Below are 17622 nucleotides of genomic sequence, written 5' to 3' on the forward strand. Positions count from 1 at the left end.
GAGAGAGAGAGAGTGGGTGCACAGACCCTAAGGAGGCTAAGATCACTATATCAGTAACATTATTCTTCCAAAGAAAGCTTTTGGCAACAGTTTTTCAGAAGTACTCCTCCTCACTGGTACTGGCTTGCTAGCTTGCCCTCCTTGACAATGTAGTTTTGTGCTGGAAATTCTTCGCCCTTGAAGTACCGGTCAAGCATATCCTTGGTACCAGCAGCATAACGTAACTGCACAGGTTTCATTTACAGTGTGAATTGTAGAAACAGATGAAATGATACCACAAGAATTTACAGGAGAAAACATTTTGTAAGGATCATTATGTACCTGTCCATCAATTGTGGTGCCAGATGTATGAGGGGTCATGGCATGGTTTGGCATGTAACGCCATGGATGGTCTTTGGGAGCTGGTTGGGGGTTCCAGACATCGCCACTGTAACCTGGAAAATTACAGAATAACATAAAACCATGAGCCTTTAGATCAAAAAAGTAGGCCTTGGTTAAAAACATTTCCCTTCCATTTAGTAAAAACAATATTATACCTATGCATTCTTTCTTATGCAACTCATCGCAAAATTTTAAAACTGAAACCATTAGCTAAAGTTACAAAAAAAAAAAAGAAAAAAAAAGAGGGATTTGACCGAGAGTTCTCTTCCCTCAAGTAACAGTAAGGATATCTAAGATATGGAACTCATGAAAGATTGGTTCTTTTCTGAATATGGTTAACTGATAAAGTGATAATGAGAACAAAGAAGAAGGAAATTCTTAAAACTTTAGACTCATTCTCCACATTAAGAGCTTACTTTCTTCCAAATCATCTTCTCAAGTTACCCTGGTTATAAAAGACAATATATCCACTAGAAAGATGCTGAGTACAATGAACTTTAAATTTTGTATCATCAGCAGGTTTCTCCATTTTTGAAATTCATTCAATTCTGTAATACCTGCTATGTGTCCACTGTTGCAAGCATCAACAACTGCTTGCGTGTCCATAATTGCCCCACGGGCATTGTTCACGATCAGGACTCCCTTCTTGAGCTTGGAAATTCTCTCTTTATCAAACATCCCCCTGAGTCAAAAATTACAGATAGTATTAATTAAGTTTGAATCGCATACATGCTGGCCAAGATTAGTCTTTTATCAGACATGCCACTGGGTCAAATCATCAATCTTTTGCAAAGTTCAAACTCATTATCTTAATGTAACCTCATCTTATCTACATAGCTCTGAGTCACAATATTAATAATTCATAAAGTTTGAACACATCTCAACAATAGAATATCAAGATAAGGTTTAACAGTAGATAACTACTTCCACACAAGAGAGAACCTACTAAAGAACTGATTAATAATGTCTAGACACTCAATTATGTTAGAAAATAATAAGATTAGGCTGGAGATTTGTACCTTGTCTTTTCTGTTAGGGGGGTGTTGACAACAACAACATCACATTTCGGAAGCATCTTATCAAGATCCTCCTCGAACTTAGCCCCGGTCTCTTTCTCAAACTCGGCATCAGCCTTAATTCTGTCATGATAGAGGATATTACAGTTGAAAGGCTTCAACCTTTGCATCAAAAGCTTCCCGATTCTTCCAGCTCCAACAGTACCAACTGTCTTCCCTTCCAAATCATAAGCCCTGTAGGAAATGGCTGCAACCTTCCAATCCCCATTAACAGCCTGCTGATACCCCGGAACAAAGTTCCTCATAAGAATGAGGATTCTCATGAGTTCATCTTCCGCAACCGACACAGTATTGCTCCCGGTGACCTCAGCAACCGTCAGTCCAGCCGCCGCGGCAGCCTTGAGGTCAATGTGGTCAGAGCCAATTCCGGCAGTCAAAAGAAGCTGCAAATTCTTGGCCTTTTTAATCCTCTCCGCCGTGACATAGGCAGGGTGGAAAGGGGTTGTGATCAGAACATGCATATCCTCAATGTGTTTCTCAAGCTCTGCATTAACAACATCACAACAAACAATTCAACCAAAAACAACCTCATCCTAAGCAATTGGCACAATTAAATTAACAAGCTTGAGGTCAATGATCAGACAAATTCATCTACATGCAATACGAAATCTGATGATTCTGATCACATTATACAAAAGTAGTACTAACCACAATTTGGTCCCTCCTTGTCATCAGTAACAATATATTTGTGTCCCTGCGATTCCAGCCAGTCCCTAATGCCCAAAGCGTTTTCCTCACAACCCAAAAAATCAGGGTTGAGTTTGGCATACTCATTCGCCTTGTAGAACACCCCAACAATCTTCTTGCTCCCCGGAGATGCCTGTAAATTTCACTTGCTCAGGACTCAGTTACAACAAAAACGATCCCATAAATCAACACCTATATATATAAGCACTAAAACTATATATATTTAGAAGCTAAATTACGTGGAGGTGCCTGGAGAGGACAGTGGAGGATGAGCGTGGTGAGGCAAGAGCCTTAGCAGCCGAGACAATCGCACCCTTCATAGCCATTTTTCGAAACAGACCAAGGACCGGAGATTGAGGAGTACAAAGTGCGAGAGTGAGATATCAGATAAGAAGTGAGAAGGTTCTGTGTTGCATATGATCAGAGTCCTCGGCTTTATTTATAGTCTACAATCTAGCTCAGTCTGCTAGTCCAAGAACACCAAACAGAAGAAGTGTTTGACGAAAAAGCCCTCGGCTTTGGTTTTTCTTCTTCCCTTCTGGTTACCTTGTTTTTTTTTTTTTTTTTTTTTGTATACCTTTTGTTTTTTTGGGTCAATTTTGGATGGGTTACTTGTCTTTTCGATTTGGGAAAACACCGTAAACTGATGGCTTTTTTTCCCAGATGCATGATACACACGTGTACAGTGTACTTGTCTGGAGAAGCTTCTTCCTCTTCTGGCAATTTTCAAGAAAAGAACCGTTATGTCGATTTTTCACAATTTGCATCTATATTTTTCACAATATGCGATATTAGTGTCTTAAAGAGTAGAGACGATGTAGGAAATTAATCACACTCTTTATCCTCAAATTAAAGAGATTAATTTGGCTCCTTTTGTTGATAAATTAGGGTTTAGGTGAGATGTGATGTGAAGTTTTAAATTAGTTCATGTGAGATGTGATGTGAAGTTTTATCTTATTGTAAGCATGGTTAAAAAGATTATCCTTTGCAAGCAGTAAAGTGTTGCTACATTGATTTTTATTTTTTAATGTGCTCTAACCTTTTACACTCCTACCAGTAGGGATTTATATATAATTGTATTTATAATAACCTCTTGTCTTAAACTCTAAAGATCTAATTAGGTACTTAAAGATTAACATAGTCTAAGGTTAGTCTAAGGTTAAGAACATAAAGTCTACCATTTTATTTTGTAAATTGTGCAAAAAAGGAGAGAGGAGAATCTTTGATTTTGGTGATCTTTGGTGGGCTTATCCTTAGAAAAATTGGACTTGTTGATCATAATTCTGTTTTTGGGTGAATTGAGCCGCCTAAGGCATGGCAGTAGTGTCCCATCTAAGTGAAGGCTTTTCTTTTAACACATTTTGGATATGATCAAGAACTTTACCCGACATGTAGCATCCCAAGTGGGCGGCCTGCTTCCACTAATCCTAACTAGCTAACACTACTTCACTTAACTTGAATTTGAATTCTTAAAGCAAATTCCAAATAGTTAATAACCATTATAACACCTTATACGAGTGAACTCTTTTATTGCGGGGAGGTGGTATTTCTTTCTTGTCATAAGAATCTTGTGTTAAGGAATAAGGAGTAGTTTCCGTGATCAGTGGAGCGGGAGACTAAAGTTTCAAACAAAAATTTACCAAGTCAGGTCAATATCACACATTTGTGGAACGACTCTCAATTCAGTCAATCAGTATGTCCGTCAATTCAATCAATCAATCTGTCTAATCATATAGTTGTGAGTCGTATAAGTAAAACTTACCATAAAAGTTTTCTTTTTCTTTGTTATTTGACTATTTGTATTCATAGGAAGTCCAAATCATCTCAGTGATCCTATAATTTGATCATTTTGTAATCTATACTTCGAAAGACAAATACAGATATCGTAGAATTCTAAAGCAATTGATCATGAGTCGTGTCATATTAGAATTAGATCATTACTCATTAGTTAGCTAGTCTATTAAACACCAAGAGTCCAAGACACAAAAACATGATAAGTAGTTAAGTACCTTGGGTTACCAACTGTTGTGGGAAGAAATAAAACGGCTACTTTTGACTATGTTGAGCAGTTGAGCAACAAGCTGCTAAAAGGGTGGCAAGGTAAGATATTGAGTGGTGTTGGGAAAGATATCTGATTAGAGTGGTAACTCAGGCTCTCCCATATTATTCTATGAGTTGTTTTTTGCTTTTGAAAAGTTTCTATAATTCACTCCACTAGATATGTGCTAAGTTTTGGTGGGAAGTAAGCCCAATGAGAGGAAAATCCATTGGATGTTGGAGGAGAGACTTTGTCGTCCAAAGGAAGAAGGAGAGACCTTTATGCTCATACTTTGGCTCTCCTGGCCAAACAAGGGTGGCGAATTGTTAAGTCATCAGTTTATTTGCTCGGCAAATTGTTTAAAGCAAGGTACTTCCCCAATGACAGTTTATGGTCAGCTTTGGTTGATACTAATGCTTCTGTTTGTTGGAAGAACATCTTTGAAGAAAGGGATTTATTGGTCAATGGAACTAGATGGCATATAGGTGATGGTGCTTCCGTTTATACATGAGAGGATCCTTCGTTACCTAAATTGAGAGACTTTCGTCCACTGAGCCGGTTAAGCAATCGGTGTTCCCAAGTTAGTGAGTTTATTTCTGAAAGGGATTCTGGAAGAACACTATGAACAATTAGATGTAGAGGTGATTCTCAATATTCCTCTTAGACATCAGGTACTTCCCGACAAGCTCATCTGACACTATAATGCGAAAGGGAGATTTTCAACAAAATCAGCCTATCAACTTGCTAGCCAGTTGGTTTATCCGAATCAGTCATCATCTAATGTTAATGAGACGAAGAAACTTTGGTTCTCAGGTCTACCAGGTAAAATTAAAGTGCACATTTGGCGTGTATGTTCATCTATTTTGCCTACCATTTCCATGTTAAGATTGAAAAAGGTGTTCTTAAAGGCTGGCTACTATTTTTGCAATGCTGAGTATGAGTCCATAAAACATATTTCCAGGGATTGTTGTTTTATCAGAGATTTCATCAAGCTATTCCCGGAATTGCGTGAAATTTTTCGAACCATATATAGTGCAACTTATGTCTATAATGGATTGGTTGATTATCTGCTCTGAAACATTGAAAAAAGAGGATTTATGTCTTTTGCTGGTGATATTGTGGTCAAGTTGGAAGGAGCGTAATCTCAGGTTATGGGAGAATAAGGTACGATCCCACAACCATCTTTTCTACCAGATTCGTACTTATGTCATATTATTGAAATCGGTTATAATCAAGAAGCAAAGAAGTAATCGCTAGTATCAACCTTGGACTGCTCCTCCAATTGGTTGGTTGAAAGCCAATTTGGATGGAGCGTTTGAGATATGTGCTAGTAGAGGAGGTATTGGAGTGGTGTTTAGAAATTCTGATGCTCAAGTAGTAGGAGGGGTGTTGTTTCATAATTGAGAATGTCAATGCTCCAAACTTAGTTGAAGCAATAGCTGGGAGGATTGCTTGCGAAACAACAGGTGAGTTCGATTTGGCTCCCCTTGTTATGGAATCTGATTGTTTGGCTTTAGTTAATAGTACAAAGTCTACATAGATTAAAAATTCAGGTTTTGGTATAATTGTGGAAGATATCAAAGTTAGTCTTTCTAGTCTCCCTTTTTCTTTCTTTACTCATGTTTATAGAGAAACTAATACAATAGCTCATAAGTTAGCCAAATTGGCCTTTATTGCCAGTATTGATGTTAGCTGGGTCGGTAGTACCCCTTCTGTTCTTCATGTTCTGTGACCTCTTGATTTTTATTCTTAATAAATTTAACGTTTTTATTTAAAAAATAATAATAAAAAATTCAAGACACATGTATTTTTTTATTTTTTTATATAATAAAGACACAAGTTCAGAGCTTTACTATTTATGCAACAGTAACTCAACTTGGCGCCGCTTCTTTACTAGGCAGTAGGAAGAGTAAGAGCTATACTACCTGCAAAACGGTGCGTTTTGGTGGGAGGGAGCTCAGAGGTAGACGAAGATGGCGTTTCCAGTCGCAACGAGGACTCAGCGCGAGCAATGGATGGTCGAGAGTGAGGTACTCCGGATATACAATCACTTCGAGGGCCTACCCCTCAGCGACCAAACCCGAAAGTAAGTGAAAATCCAAAACCCCCCAAATTAAAAACCCTAAAATCAATTCTAGGGTTTCAGGAAGTTTGAACTTTCTAAATTGGGTTGATTTTGATATGAAAGGTTGAAACTTAAGCGGGATGATCACATAAACTACTTGATGAGAGGTCTCGGAATACTGCCGGCCTCGTTCTCATCTTTGGATGCTAAGTAAGTAACTCATTACCTGAATTTGATGAGTATCTGTAAATTTGGATCAAAGTTTTATTTTTATGACTTTTTGTTGAATTGGGTTATGATTGTTTTGTCAGTCGACCATGGATGTGTTACTGGATTTTGCACTCGTTGGCTTTACTTGGGGCGCCTGTTGAGGATGGATTGAAGAATATAATCATTGACTTCCTCCGCCGTTGTCAGGTATCGCAATTCGCAAACCCACATTGTGTAGATTTGTACATTGCTTAGAGCTAAAACTATTTTTCAAATGATATGTTTTGAAGTTGATTCTCAGATGAAGTTGTGTCTTGTTGCAGGACAAGAATGGTGGATTTGGCGGCGGACCTGGACAGGCGAGTAATTAGTCCAGCTATTTGCCTCAGTTGCTTAGTTGATGTTTGATCTTTGTTGATTTGCTTTAATAGTCCTGCTTTTATCCCAACGTGAAATTTGATTCTACTGAACACTAGATTGAGATACCAGTGCTTGGAGTGTCTGTTGCAGATTTCCTTACTTACGGTTATATTCACTATTTGATCAGATGCCACATCTTGCAACAACTTATGCTGCAGTCAGTGCACTGATTACTCTGGGAGGTCGTAGAGCTCTTTCATCAATTAATAGGTGGTTTGTTGATACTGCTTATTAAACTTAATGAATTTAACAGTACTGCCATTCTCTGACATAATTTGTTTTACTCAGACGCGAACTGTACACGTTTCTGCGGCGAATGAAACAACCAAGCGGGGGCTTCAGGTATAATCCCTGTCTCTCTCAATTTCCTACAGTATTATGATTGTGTTTTTGATCTACACTCTTAGAAGTTAGCAAACAATGTACTGGTGTTTACGAGTTTAATGTGCTGAGGATATATATATATATATATATATATATATATATATCTGTGTGTGTATGATTCTCAGCACTTTTGTATATCACTTTTCCTCAGGATGCATGATGCTGGAGAAATTGATATTCGGGCTTGCTACACTGCCATTTCTGTAAGTCTCTCTCTCTCTCTCTCTCTCTCTCTCTGTATGTGTGTGTGTGTGTACACACAGTGGTCCTGGTGTCCATACCCATTTTTGAAGTGCTAAGAGTGTACAAACATCTGCAAAATAAACCATTGCCTAACATTATATCATGTGTAGGGCATCGTCAATTGGTTTTTGGTCGGATGCTCTAGTTCCTTCATAATGTGTATTCTGTTTCTGAGCATAGTTCTCAAGACTACGAGGTTGAATGTTTTGACTTTGGTAACAAGAGATCAAGAATATATCATTTTTTTTCTTAAAGTGCATGTTCATATGTTGTTAGACTAGCTGACCACAAATTCACACGCAAACTATGACTAAAGGCTTCCTCTATCTACTCCCTAAATCTTACAGGCCTGTCTAATCCTTTTGCTAGTACCATCCTTAGAAAGATGTCTAAAATTGGGCTCCGTGCGAACATATGCTTGTATTATTTACTATTATGTTTTATATTACATAGTTACAAGTTATTTACATGTTCAATTAACTCATTTTTGCAGGTAGCAAGTGTTTTGAACATTCTGGATCATGAACTGGTTGATAATGTTGGTAATTACATTTTAAGGTGAGCTTCCAAGGCATGAATCTTTAGTGCCACTGGACGTTACTGAGTTGTCATATTTCCTTTTCTTTTCTGTTTTAGACAGTCATAGACTTGGTATTGTGAGTTCATCCTTGGTTGAGATATATTGACATACTTGCATTATTCTTGCATTGTGTGCGCTCTATTGCGGATGGCTTTTTTAAACTGAGATTTGTGTTTCTTTGCAGTTGTCAGACTTATGAAGGTGGTATATCTGGGGAACCTGGCTCTGAAGCTCATGGTGGGTATGTATCAGACTTGCATCTGTTTATAGACTACACAAATTTATGCAAAGCAACATTTAAAGACTATAAATGGGATTCGCATGAATGTTCTCTTACCTTTGTCTGATAATGTTGAGGAGTTAGTGACTCCTAATCATGAGCTTGAAAGTCCTTGTGCATTATTTTTGAATGTTGCCGAGTAATAACATGACATTAGATATGCCTTATTATGAATAACACTTGCTAATAAAATTATCTATGTAAACTCTTAAGGTGGCTCCTCTGCCAAAGTTGAATATGTATGTCTTTTTGGCTTCCTGTCTTCCGTTCACTCACCTTCTACCTGTTTTAACATCTGGCAAATTACTTAAGAAGATACTATATGCGAAGTGGCAAACTCAGTGATGCCAATTATCTCAGTGAACATTTGGAGGAAATGTATTTAGCTTCCTTCCTAGATCTGCTCACCAGTCAAGATGAATGTGTCATGTGACAGTATGTTGTATTATGTAGCACAACATTTACATAGAACTGACAACATTTTCATCAGGTACACCTATTGTGGGCTGGCAACAATGATTCTGATTAATGAGGTCAATCATTTGAACTTGCCTAGACTAATTGTAAGATTTCTTTATTCGTTGTGTGATTCGAATGGGATGATAATTCACTATATAATTTAATATAAATATTGATGTCTATTCAAGTAATTTCTTCATTTGTTTGTACTCTGCTGTGTGTAATATTCACTGTAGCTTTCCTCTTATTATGGTTTCTATGAACATGCTCTGTAGTTTCTTGCATATAACTTTTTTCTTGTATTAGGATTGGTTGGTCTTTCGACATGGGGTGGAATTTGGATTTCAGGGGAGGACTAATAAGTTGGTTGATGGTTGCTACTCTTTCTGGCAGGTGATTGTCTTTATGAGAACTCTGTCTTTATTCATTTGTTCTTTTTTCTTTTTAATTCTTGGTCCTAGGGATTTTCTGCATCATAGTTGAATTAACTAAGATATATGACCAGGGAGGTGCTTTTGCATTATTACAAAGACTACCTTCAGTTAGTGCGGAGCAAATTGTGCTCCCAGATGTGGGACACTGCAGTTTGGATACATCACACACTTCTACAACAGCTCATATATCTGAAGTGGGCAAAATTTCTAAAGGCACTTCATCTCAGGTTGATGACACTGGGGGTTTTAGACAGGAAGGTATGCGGAGTTAGACAAGTTTCAGATGTATGGCTTTGTATGTTTGATACAGTAGTAACAAATTGGTTTTGATACCCATATGTTTGTTTATATTTTTCTAGTTTTACCTGCTGTGAGGTTTAATTTAGTTTTCCCCTTTTTGTAATGCAGGGTTGAATGTTCCCTTTCCAGTGAATTACAGTGATATTGGATATGATTTTATCAACAGAAGCGTAGAAACGAAGCCGCTTTTCGATGCCGTTGCATTGCAGCAGTACATACTCTTGTGCACACAGGTTAGTTTGTATCTGGATGGGTTTTGCAAATGGAAGTCTCATTTTTCCTGATTAGTTTAAACCCATAATACATTCTGCTGCCCTTTTACATTTGTGTATTGGGAGAGGCAGCTTTTTGAAAATTGTTGTAGGGGCATTAGCCATGATTAGGTGGCATGTATTGACTGTTGGATTAGGAGTCTGTTAAGCATAAGATTAAAGCTTCGGTTGAACAACTTGAACCCGAAAGCCTAAATAACACTTTAATAAGGTCAAAATGAGTACCTGTTTCATACTATATCATTTGTTAAGTTGTGATAGAAGCTGCTGTGTACCTAGCTGAAGACAGATATACCTACCACATATTCACACGCGCACACATTTAGCTGTATCTGTATGGGACACATCTGCAACAGAAACGTATACATGAACCAAAGTCTAAAGTTTAAAGAAATTTTTGATTGCTTAATCGATACTGGATTTCCAAATTATTGGATTATTAGTTGTGCGCTGTGATCTGGAAATGTAGATGCTTGGCGGATCGATTATTACACTTTACGATTTGCTTCAGTAGAAGAAAACAGTAGTGATACTTTCTATTGTTAATCATTAATGTGGAGTTTCATCTATCATATTTGTATATTATTACGTCCTTGGTGTTGATATTCTAAATTGATTTGGTGAATACAGGCAGAGAATGGTGGACTGATAGACAAACCTGGCAAAAATAAAGATTTTTATCACACATGTTATTGCCTAAGTGGTCTCTCGGTATGTCAGCATATCTGCTCAGACGCTGGATCTCCAGTTATGGCTCGAGCAATTAAAGGTCCCTCTTCCAATCTGTTGATCCCAATTCATCCTCTCTTCAACGTTGTCTTAGATCAGTACAATGAAGCGCGAGAATTCTTCACAACACACTAGGCAGTATCCAACTTCAAGGTTCTCCATTAACTTGAAAACGCATGTTGTGTGCTATTTTTACTGTTGATAGTTTCAGGCCTTTGATACATAGAATCTGATCAATTTTAGGACAGGCAGAGAATGGTGGACTAAGGTCGTACATTACTGTTACATATTCATATATCTTGATCAACCATTGCATCTTGGTAGAAACTGTTACATTCATATAGGCCTTTTACATTCATAAATAGAGATTGCATAACTAAGATGGGAGGAAACTCAGGCCTTGTGAACAAATGGTGAAAAGTTAAACGTAAGATGCCAAACGGTGAAAAGTAAAGTTTCAGTTGGTAAAAAAGTAAAACATTAAGTTACTATAAATCAGTAAAATTTCAATCTACCTCTTAGCAAAACATCTGTGAAAGTCTTTTTAGCAAGGCAAACCATGGAGGTGAACTGTCTGGAATCCTTGTCGATATTTAGACCTAGCCTGATCCTAGATTAGAGGCCTTTTCTCCTTGTTGATACTAGCTACAATAATCTCCATAAGCATGTCCGAGAACGAGAAGCATTTTTTCTTTAGCAGGAGTGTTGCAAAGAGAAAAAAAGAGAACTGATAGTAGATAAAGTGAACTGGCTTTGGATCGAATTTTTTTATCTCAAGGTTAGGCGTTGCTGGTATGATGATCCAACATACATTAATGCTGCAGGAAAAAGCACTTTAATCCCTTACCCCTGTAGTGACGACAGACGATGGTATGCAGAACCTATGGCTGATCACCTTTCAATAATGGGCGTCCCACTAGATGAGCAGCCTAACAGTTCTTGGAAGACTATTTCAGGTGGTTCAAGTTGCACGCCCCCTGCGGCTTGTCAATGTCGTAATAGCTGACATTACAGCGTGCTTATTGGGTGGTTTTCGTGACGATGCTACCGTTCATAGACTTATAATGGAGTGTTCTGATCTTCAACTTAAGATGGATTATCAGCATGAATCGGGCTTTGAATTGCTTCCATTGCGTGATGTTGACTATCATCCTAACACCTCCGATAGGATTACATGGGGATCCTTTGATACTGGCAGGCTCAGGTTTGTTCCTGCGACTAGATCATCAATTGAGAGTTTGCAAAAAGTGAGACTCGATAGTTTGGGAGAGGCTACTATAAAACAGAACCCGACATGTAGTATATGTAAGGATGAATTTGCCCAAGAAGGCCGAGTTGATCAACTGATTTTTCGTTTGCCTTGCGCACACTGTTATCATGTACATTGCATTGTCCAATGGCCGGAGGTGAATCATGTCTGCCCCTTGTGCCGATATGCAATGCCAACTGTGGAAGAGGGGGAGCCATCGAGTTCCTAAAGATTAATCTAGGCCAAAAAAGATTCATAGTTCAGCTAAATATTGCGTTAGCTAATATAGGCCAAAATGTTCTTAGAATCGTAAATTCTATGATGGTATTCTCAATTCCTTGTTTCAGGTTATGTTATTTGTAAAATCTTTGCTTGAGAATTGAGATCCCACAAGGATCACCCTTTTGAGCTCCAAGCAAGCTCGTTGTATGAATATAGATTAATAGATACGATCATCCATGTGGTGTGCAACGTAACAGTTTGATAATTTCAGACATGTAATTTGGTCAATTTTAGGACAGGAAGAGAATGGTGGACTAGAGTTATACATTACTTTCATAAAATATTCATATATCTTGTAACAGCTGATGAATTGAAGCCTCTGCTTTACGCTAGTGTTTTAACAACTCAATGTACCAATTACATGACATCGTTTTTGTAACCTACAGCATCAGGAAAAAAAAAAAAAAAAAAAACAAGAAATGTATTAAGGTTTTAACGGGGTGGGATTAGGTTCTCCCTAAACAGCAAGATATCTCATATTCAATGGTATTTACTGCATAAGATTTCTTTACGGGCAACAAAATGATTTATATCTCGTCCCACTGCATTGGCCTTATAAGAGTAAAAGGTTTGGAAATCCTAACCCTATCTGTCGAAAGGGTTTCTAGAAGTATATATGCGATGGCCTGGTATAGACGGCGGTGCATAGCGACAGCGGCGACAGCCTTAGCAAGCTACTGGGAGAAGGGGCCGAAGAAAATTAGCATGTTGTCTGGATTAATCAGAAGAAATTGTGCTACTTTAGCACCGCTTGTGGGAGAGGAGAAAGACAAGAAAGGAACCATGAAAGAAGAAAGCTTGAAGAGTAAGTCCCTCTACTTATGTTTTGAGGAGAAGATACATCGTTTTGACAGCGCTCACGTTATTAAAACCATTCAATTGAGCGAATTGTTGGCAGCACCACCAACTGATGGTGATCATGGCACCGAACTTAAGTTAGGGACATGGATGCGGACCAGACATGGATTTTCCCTTCATGATGAGTACTAGTCTCATAGGCTCTAAAATTATTTTCTCCGGTGGCGTGGTAATGAACAGAGAGGAATACTTTAACCCTTTTATTTTAAGTAAAGAAGTGTGTGAATTTGAGACGGATCCAAGCATAGATGCGAACCCCACATTGCAGCCCTCGCAAGTGTATAAGACTAGCAGACCCGGTCCCTTCCTGGAAGAGGTGGCTGGCCAAGTATATTGTTTCGGTGGCCCGAGTTATTCCAACTCATTCGAGGTGTTTGATAGGACACAAGAGAAATGGTTGCCTCTGGATGTGCCTCCTAGGAAATATCCCCGTCCTGCAACTGTTTGTCATGCAACTGTGGGAAACAAGATGTTAGTGTGGTGGAAAGATAAGACCGGAGTACTAGGGTTTTGAGGTCACCCGACCGGAAAAAGGATGGACAGAGTTGGACACTTCTTTGGGAAGCTGCATTCCCTATGTTATTGATGGTAGGGGTAATGATCCACTGTTTGTCAAGTTGAAGTCTGATCGTGGTGATGGTGATGGTTTTCTAATGTTCTCATGTGACTTGAAACAAACTCTTACTGTTAGAGTTTTTCATGTTTGGCATGAATGTGATTCTATGAAACCTATGGAACCTCTACCACTGCCAAAATTGCCTCATACGTTTCCTATACAAGAACAATGTAAGTTCTTTCATATAGAAGATAAAAAAGTCCGTCTTGTTTTATACCATGACCGTCGTGAGTTTCATTATGATGTTTATGATTCTTATTTTGATGCTCATGATCATCATTATGATTCTGATGATGATGATGAGGTGGAGGTGGAGGTGAAGGTGAAGGTGAGGGAGGAGGAGGAGAAGGAGTGGAAGGCGTATGATTATAGCAGGAGAGAATTCATGTGATAATATTTGAGTACGAAATAGAGGAGAAATCCATGGACGTCAAGTATAAATTGCTCACTACTCGTTGCCTGGAATACTCCACCCGCAACCCTCCTAAAGGAAATAAGAAATTTAGTTCAATTCTGAAGGGCGCCTATGTTATCTAAGTATAGTTGTTAGAGTACATGGTTTTAAATTTTAATGTTTTATGTAATACTAGCCTTCCTGCACGTGCTCACGTGTGTGTAATCGTTCTTAAATTAATATTTGTAGACAAAGTATAGTTTGATATGAAGATCATTTTCTTGAATCTTATCTTCACTGTTTACGTGAGCACAAAGTAAACCTATTTGGTCGAACGTATGTCTTTAACATTTTACTGATTCACATGTTTTTCATCCCAACATGCTAAAGGGTATTTGGTGGCAGATCGTTCTTCCGAACAAATCACATAGTAATCTTCCAGACTATGAATATTTACAAAATCTTAAACAAATATGAGAAGGCCTTACTGAAACTGAAATTGCAAGACTTGAAGATTGATCATCCTCTGGCTTCAGTCACACTTCAGTTGCATTTACATCCTGCATATTACATCTACTGAAATTGATAATTAGTGTCACACTGTCCAGGTCTGCTATTTCATCCAATAAACTCTTTTCAGTATCTTCCATCACCAGAAAATTTTCAAAGGGAGTTGTGATTAAACCTGTAAAGTCAATTGGAAAATTTCTGAATTCTTGACACTCACTAATGACTGATCGACCTCAATCATTAACAGACAGCTCGTGGTATGTTTCATCAGACATGCATAAAGGTTTTGGATGATCATATCTATATTCATACAACGAGCTAGCGAGTTTGCTTGGAGCTCCTCTGCAGTGGTAGTTGGTACTGGTGGTCTTGAAACTTTATTGCTCACAAATCTGTCACTAGCTAGCTAGTCTATTCATGATGGTGGCGAAACTTATGGAGTGTAAAACAACATTTAGTTGGAAAAGGAACGATGAATATCAAAATAACCATCAAATCCTCAATATATATATGCAGCTAAATTACTTGACTGCATATAACAAACTCTATACTTATTGTCTTATACATGCTGTATTGGTTAAGAAATTTACATAATGTGAACTGAAATGTCACTCATTAAGTCATATATAGATAGGGTAAATGTTTATCATGTCTGCATGAGGTTGACAGTAATAGGGTTATATGGTAGATGTTCTGAACACTCTAGCCAGCATGACAGGGTCTGCGAACCTCTAAAAAGTTTCAAAATAATCACATCCAGTTTCGGCACAGCCACAATGATTAAAACAGTGATCTCAATTCTCAATTAAAGATTTTACAGATCACACAACATGAAACAAGGAACTGAGAATACTATCATACAATTTACGATTCTAAGAACAATTTGGCCTTATATGCTGAGCCATGAATCTTTTTTGGCCTAAAATCCTTTAGGAATTCGATGGCTCCCCCTCTTCCACGGTTGGCATTGCATATCGGCACAAGGGGCAGACGTGATTCACCTCCAGCCATTGGACAATGCAATGTACATGATAATAGTGTGCGCAAGGCAAACGAACAATCAGTTGATCAACTAGGCCTCCTTCGGCAAGTTCATCCGTACATATCCTACATGTCGGGTTCTGTTTTATAGTAGCCTCTCCCATACTATCGAGTCTCACTTTTTGCAAACTCTCAATTGATGATCTAGTCGCAGGAACAAACCTGAGCCTGCCAGTATCAAAGGATCCCCATGTAATCCTATCGGAGGTGTTAGGATGATAGTCAACATCACGCAATGGAAGCAATTCAAAGCACGATTCATGCTGATAATTTATCTTAAGTTGAAGATCAGGACCCTCAGGACCCTCCGTTATAAGTCTATGAACGGTAGCATCATCACGGAAACCACCCAACAAGCATGCAGTAATGTCAGCTATTACGACATTGATGATGCGCAGGGGGCGTGCCACTCGGAGCACCTGAAATAGTTTTTCAAGGACAGTTGGCTGCTCTTCTTGTGGGACGCCCATTATCGAAAGGTGTTCAGCCATAAGTTCCGCATACCATCGTCTGTGGTCACTACAGGAGTAAGGGATTGAAGTGCTTCTTGTAGCTACGGAGCTTTCAGCATTAATGTATGTTGGATCATCATACCAGCAGCGCCTAACCTTAAGATAGTAAAATCCGATGGGAAGCCAGTTCACTTTATCTGCTATCAGTTCTCTTTTCTCTCTTTGCAACACTCTGCTAAAGAAATAATGCTTCTCGTTCTCGGACATGCTTATGGAGACTATTGTAGCTGCTATCAACAAGGAGAAAGAGCCTCTAATCTAGGATCAGGCTAGGTTTTAATTTAAAGAGAAGAAGAGTCTCTTCTACAAGGATTAAGAAATGAACCCTCCATGGAACTAGCTAGCCCTAAATCGACAAGGATTCCAGACACAGATACAAATTACTAAACTAAATGGAGAACTAATCAAAATTAATCAGAATAAAAACTGAAGCTAACTAACAACTTAAAAACTGACCTTATGAAATTCAAAGGAATGAAGCCAGCGAGGGATGGAGGCGAGGATAAAGGTAGCATGATACAAGGAACTGAAAGAATGAGAAACATATTAGCATAAATCTGAACAGCATGATAGGGTCTTTGAATCTCTTAATCACATCCAGTTTCGGCACAGCCATAATGATTAAAACAGCGATCCTTATGGGATCTCAGTTCTCAATTAAAGATTTAGCCTATATTAAAACAGATCATATAACATGAAACAAGGAACTGAGAATACTATCATACATTCTGGCCTATATTAGCTAACGCATTTAGCTGACCCATGAATCTTTTTTGGCCTAGAATCCTTTAGGAATTGAGAAAATGACAACCCACTACCATAGACAGTTCCAAAACACAAAAAAACCACCTTGCAACAGATTTAAACAAATAAGGACATAAGCCCAAGCCCATAATGTATAGTCTCACGCCCAGTCAGCAATTTTTACGCAAAATACCTAAAAAACCAATCTTTTCTAAAAAAACTACAAAATTGCCACTGCCTTAACACCAAAAATATATTCTCTCTCCGATCTATCATACTCTCTCTCTCTCTCTCTGCACACCACACAACGCCGATCGAATCCGCCGTAATTGCAAGATCGACCTCGCCGATCGTCTCCGCCACCTGCACCTCGCCGATCGACTTCGTCGCTGCTAGATTGACTTCGCCGCTCGATCGACTCCGCCGCTCGATCGACTCCGCCTGCTAGATATCTGCTGCATGCTAGATCGACCCCGCATTTATAGCTAAACACACAAGATCGAAACCGAAGCACCACAATTACAGTTCCACAAGCTCCGACTGAGCTGCCCAGCTATAAAGTCTCACACCGAAAGTGCAGATTTGCATTTGCATCCGAAACGGTGTCGAGTTGGATACAAAAATTATGGTTTCAAAAGAGAGTTGCAGACTCACAGTGACGCTGCACGGCGGGGAATGAAGCTTGGAGCTGATCTTCTGAGTCCGGCGCAGACCGAAGCGGTGGGGATTCGAATCGGAGAGAGAGAGAGAGAGAGAGAGAGAGAGAGAGAGAGAGAGAGAGAGAGAGAGAGAGAGAGAGAGAGAGAGAGACGACGACGACGACGACGACTAGTAGTAGTAGTAGTAGTAGTAGTAGTA

General features: G+C 38.7%; 4 protein-coding genes across 4 annotated transcripts in view; 2 read left to right on the plus strand and 2 right to left on the minus strand.

Moving 5' to 3' along the window:
• The window catches only part of LOC101292916 (formate dehydrogenase, mitochondrial-like), a 2608-nt gene extending 50 nt beyond the window's left edge, over nt 1-2558 (minus strand). The window contains exons 1-6 of the mRNA XM_004304565.1: nt 2384-2558; nt 2106-2277; nt 1401-1941; nt 939-1063; nt 322-434; nt 1-224 (exon numbers count right to left, since the gene is read on the minus strand). The exon at nt 1-224 is cut by the window's left edge and continues 50 nt beyond it. Of these exons, the coding sequence (XP_004304613.1) occupies nt 111-224; nt 322-434; nt 939-1063; nt 1401-1941; nt 2106-2277; nt 2384-2470 (1152 nt within the window). The 5' untranslated portion in view covers nt 2471-2558 and the 3' untranslated portion in view covers nt 1-110. The remainder of the gene's footprint in view (nt 225-321; nt 435-938; nt 1064-1400; nt 1942-2105; nt 2278-2383) is intronic.
• A 3570-nt stretch (nt 2559-6128) lies between these two features.
• Nucleotides 6129-11709, plus strand: LOC101293216 (protein farnesyltransferase subunit beta-like). Its single transcript, XM_004304566.1, has 15 exons — nt 6129-6268; nt 6371-6457; nt 6559-6664; nt 6781-6816; nt 7005-7087; nt 7166-7219; nt 7413-7464; nt 7998-8062; nt 8269-8325; nt 8855-8927; nt 9130-9216; nt 9329-9515; nt 9666-9790; nt 10460-10711; nt 11383-11709. Exons 1-14 carry the CDS (start codon nt 6156-6158, stop codon nt 10691-10693), a joined length of 1359 nt encoding a protein of 452 aa, XP_004304614.1. The 5' UTR covers nt 6129-6155; the 3' UTR covers nt 10694-10711; nt 11383-11709.
• On the plus strand, nt 11479-12036 carry LOC101293224 (E3 ubiquitin ligase BIG BROTHER-related-like). The gene has a single exon (XM_004306294.1). The coding sequence runs from the start codon at nt 11479-11481 to the stop codon at nt 12034-12036; it is 558 nt and encodes a 185-aa protein (XP_004306342.1).
• Nucleotides 12037-15236: 3200 nt separating this feature from the next.
• On the minus strand, nt 15237-16482 carry LOC101293507. The gene is made up of 2 exons (XM_004304567.1): nt 16477-16482; nt 15237-16278 (listed from the first exon to the last, which is right to left on the minus strand). The coding sequence occupies exon 2, from the start codon at nt 16225-16227 to the stop codon at nt 15397-15399; it is 831 nt and encodes a 276-aa protein (XP_004304615.1). The 5' UTR covers nt 16228-16278; nt 16477-16482; the 3' UTR covers nt 15237-15396.
• Between the last annotated feature and the right edge of the window lie 1140 nt (nt 16483-17622).

This window comes from Fragaria vesca, linkage group LG6 (assembly GCF_000184155.1).
Source record: "Fragaria vesca subsp. vesca linkage group LG6, FraVesHawaii_1.0, whole genome shotgun sequence".
In the NCBI taxonomy this organism is placed as follows: Eukaryota; Viridiplantae; Streptophyta; class Magnoliopsida; order Rosales; family Rosaceae; genus Fragaria; species Fragaria vesca.

Bases quoted from the DNA above. Each gene is read 5' to 3' on its own strand.
- LOC101293224 (XM_004306294.1), top strand. From the start codon at position 11,479: ATGAGCAGCCTAACAGTTCTTGGAAGACTATTTCAGGTGGTTCAAGTT.
- LOC101293507 (XM_004304567.1), bottom strand. From the start codon at position 16,227: ATGTCCGAGAACGAGAAGCATTATTTCTTTAGCAGAGTGTTGCAAAGA.
- LOC101293216 (XM_004304566.1), top strand. From the start codon at position 6,156: ATGGCGTTTCCAGTCGCAACGAGGACTCAGCGCGAGCAATGGATGGTC. The intron at 8,928-9,129 runs GTAAGATTTCTT...TTCTTGTATTAG, and splicing joins TGAACTTGCCTAGACTAATT to GATTGGTTGGTCTTTCGACA. The intron at 9,791-10,459 runs GTTAGTTTGTAT...TGGTGAATACAG, and splicing joins ACATACTCTTGTGCACACAG to GCAGAGAATGGTGGACTGAT.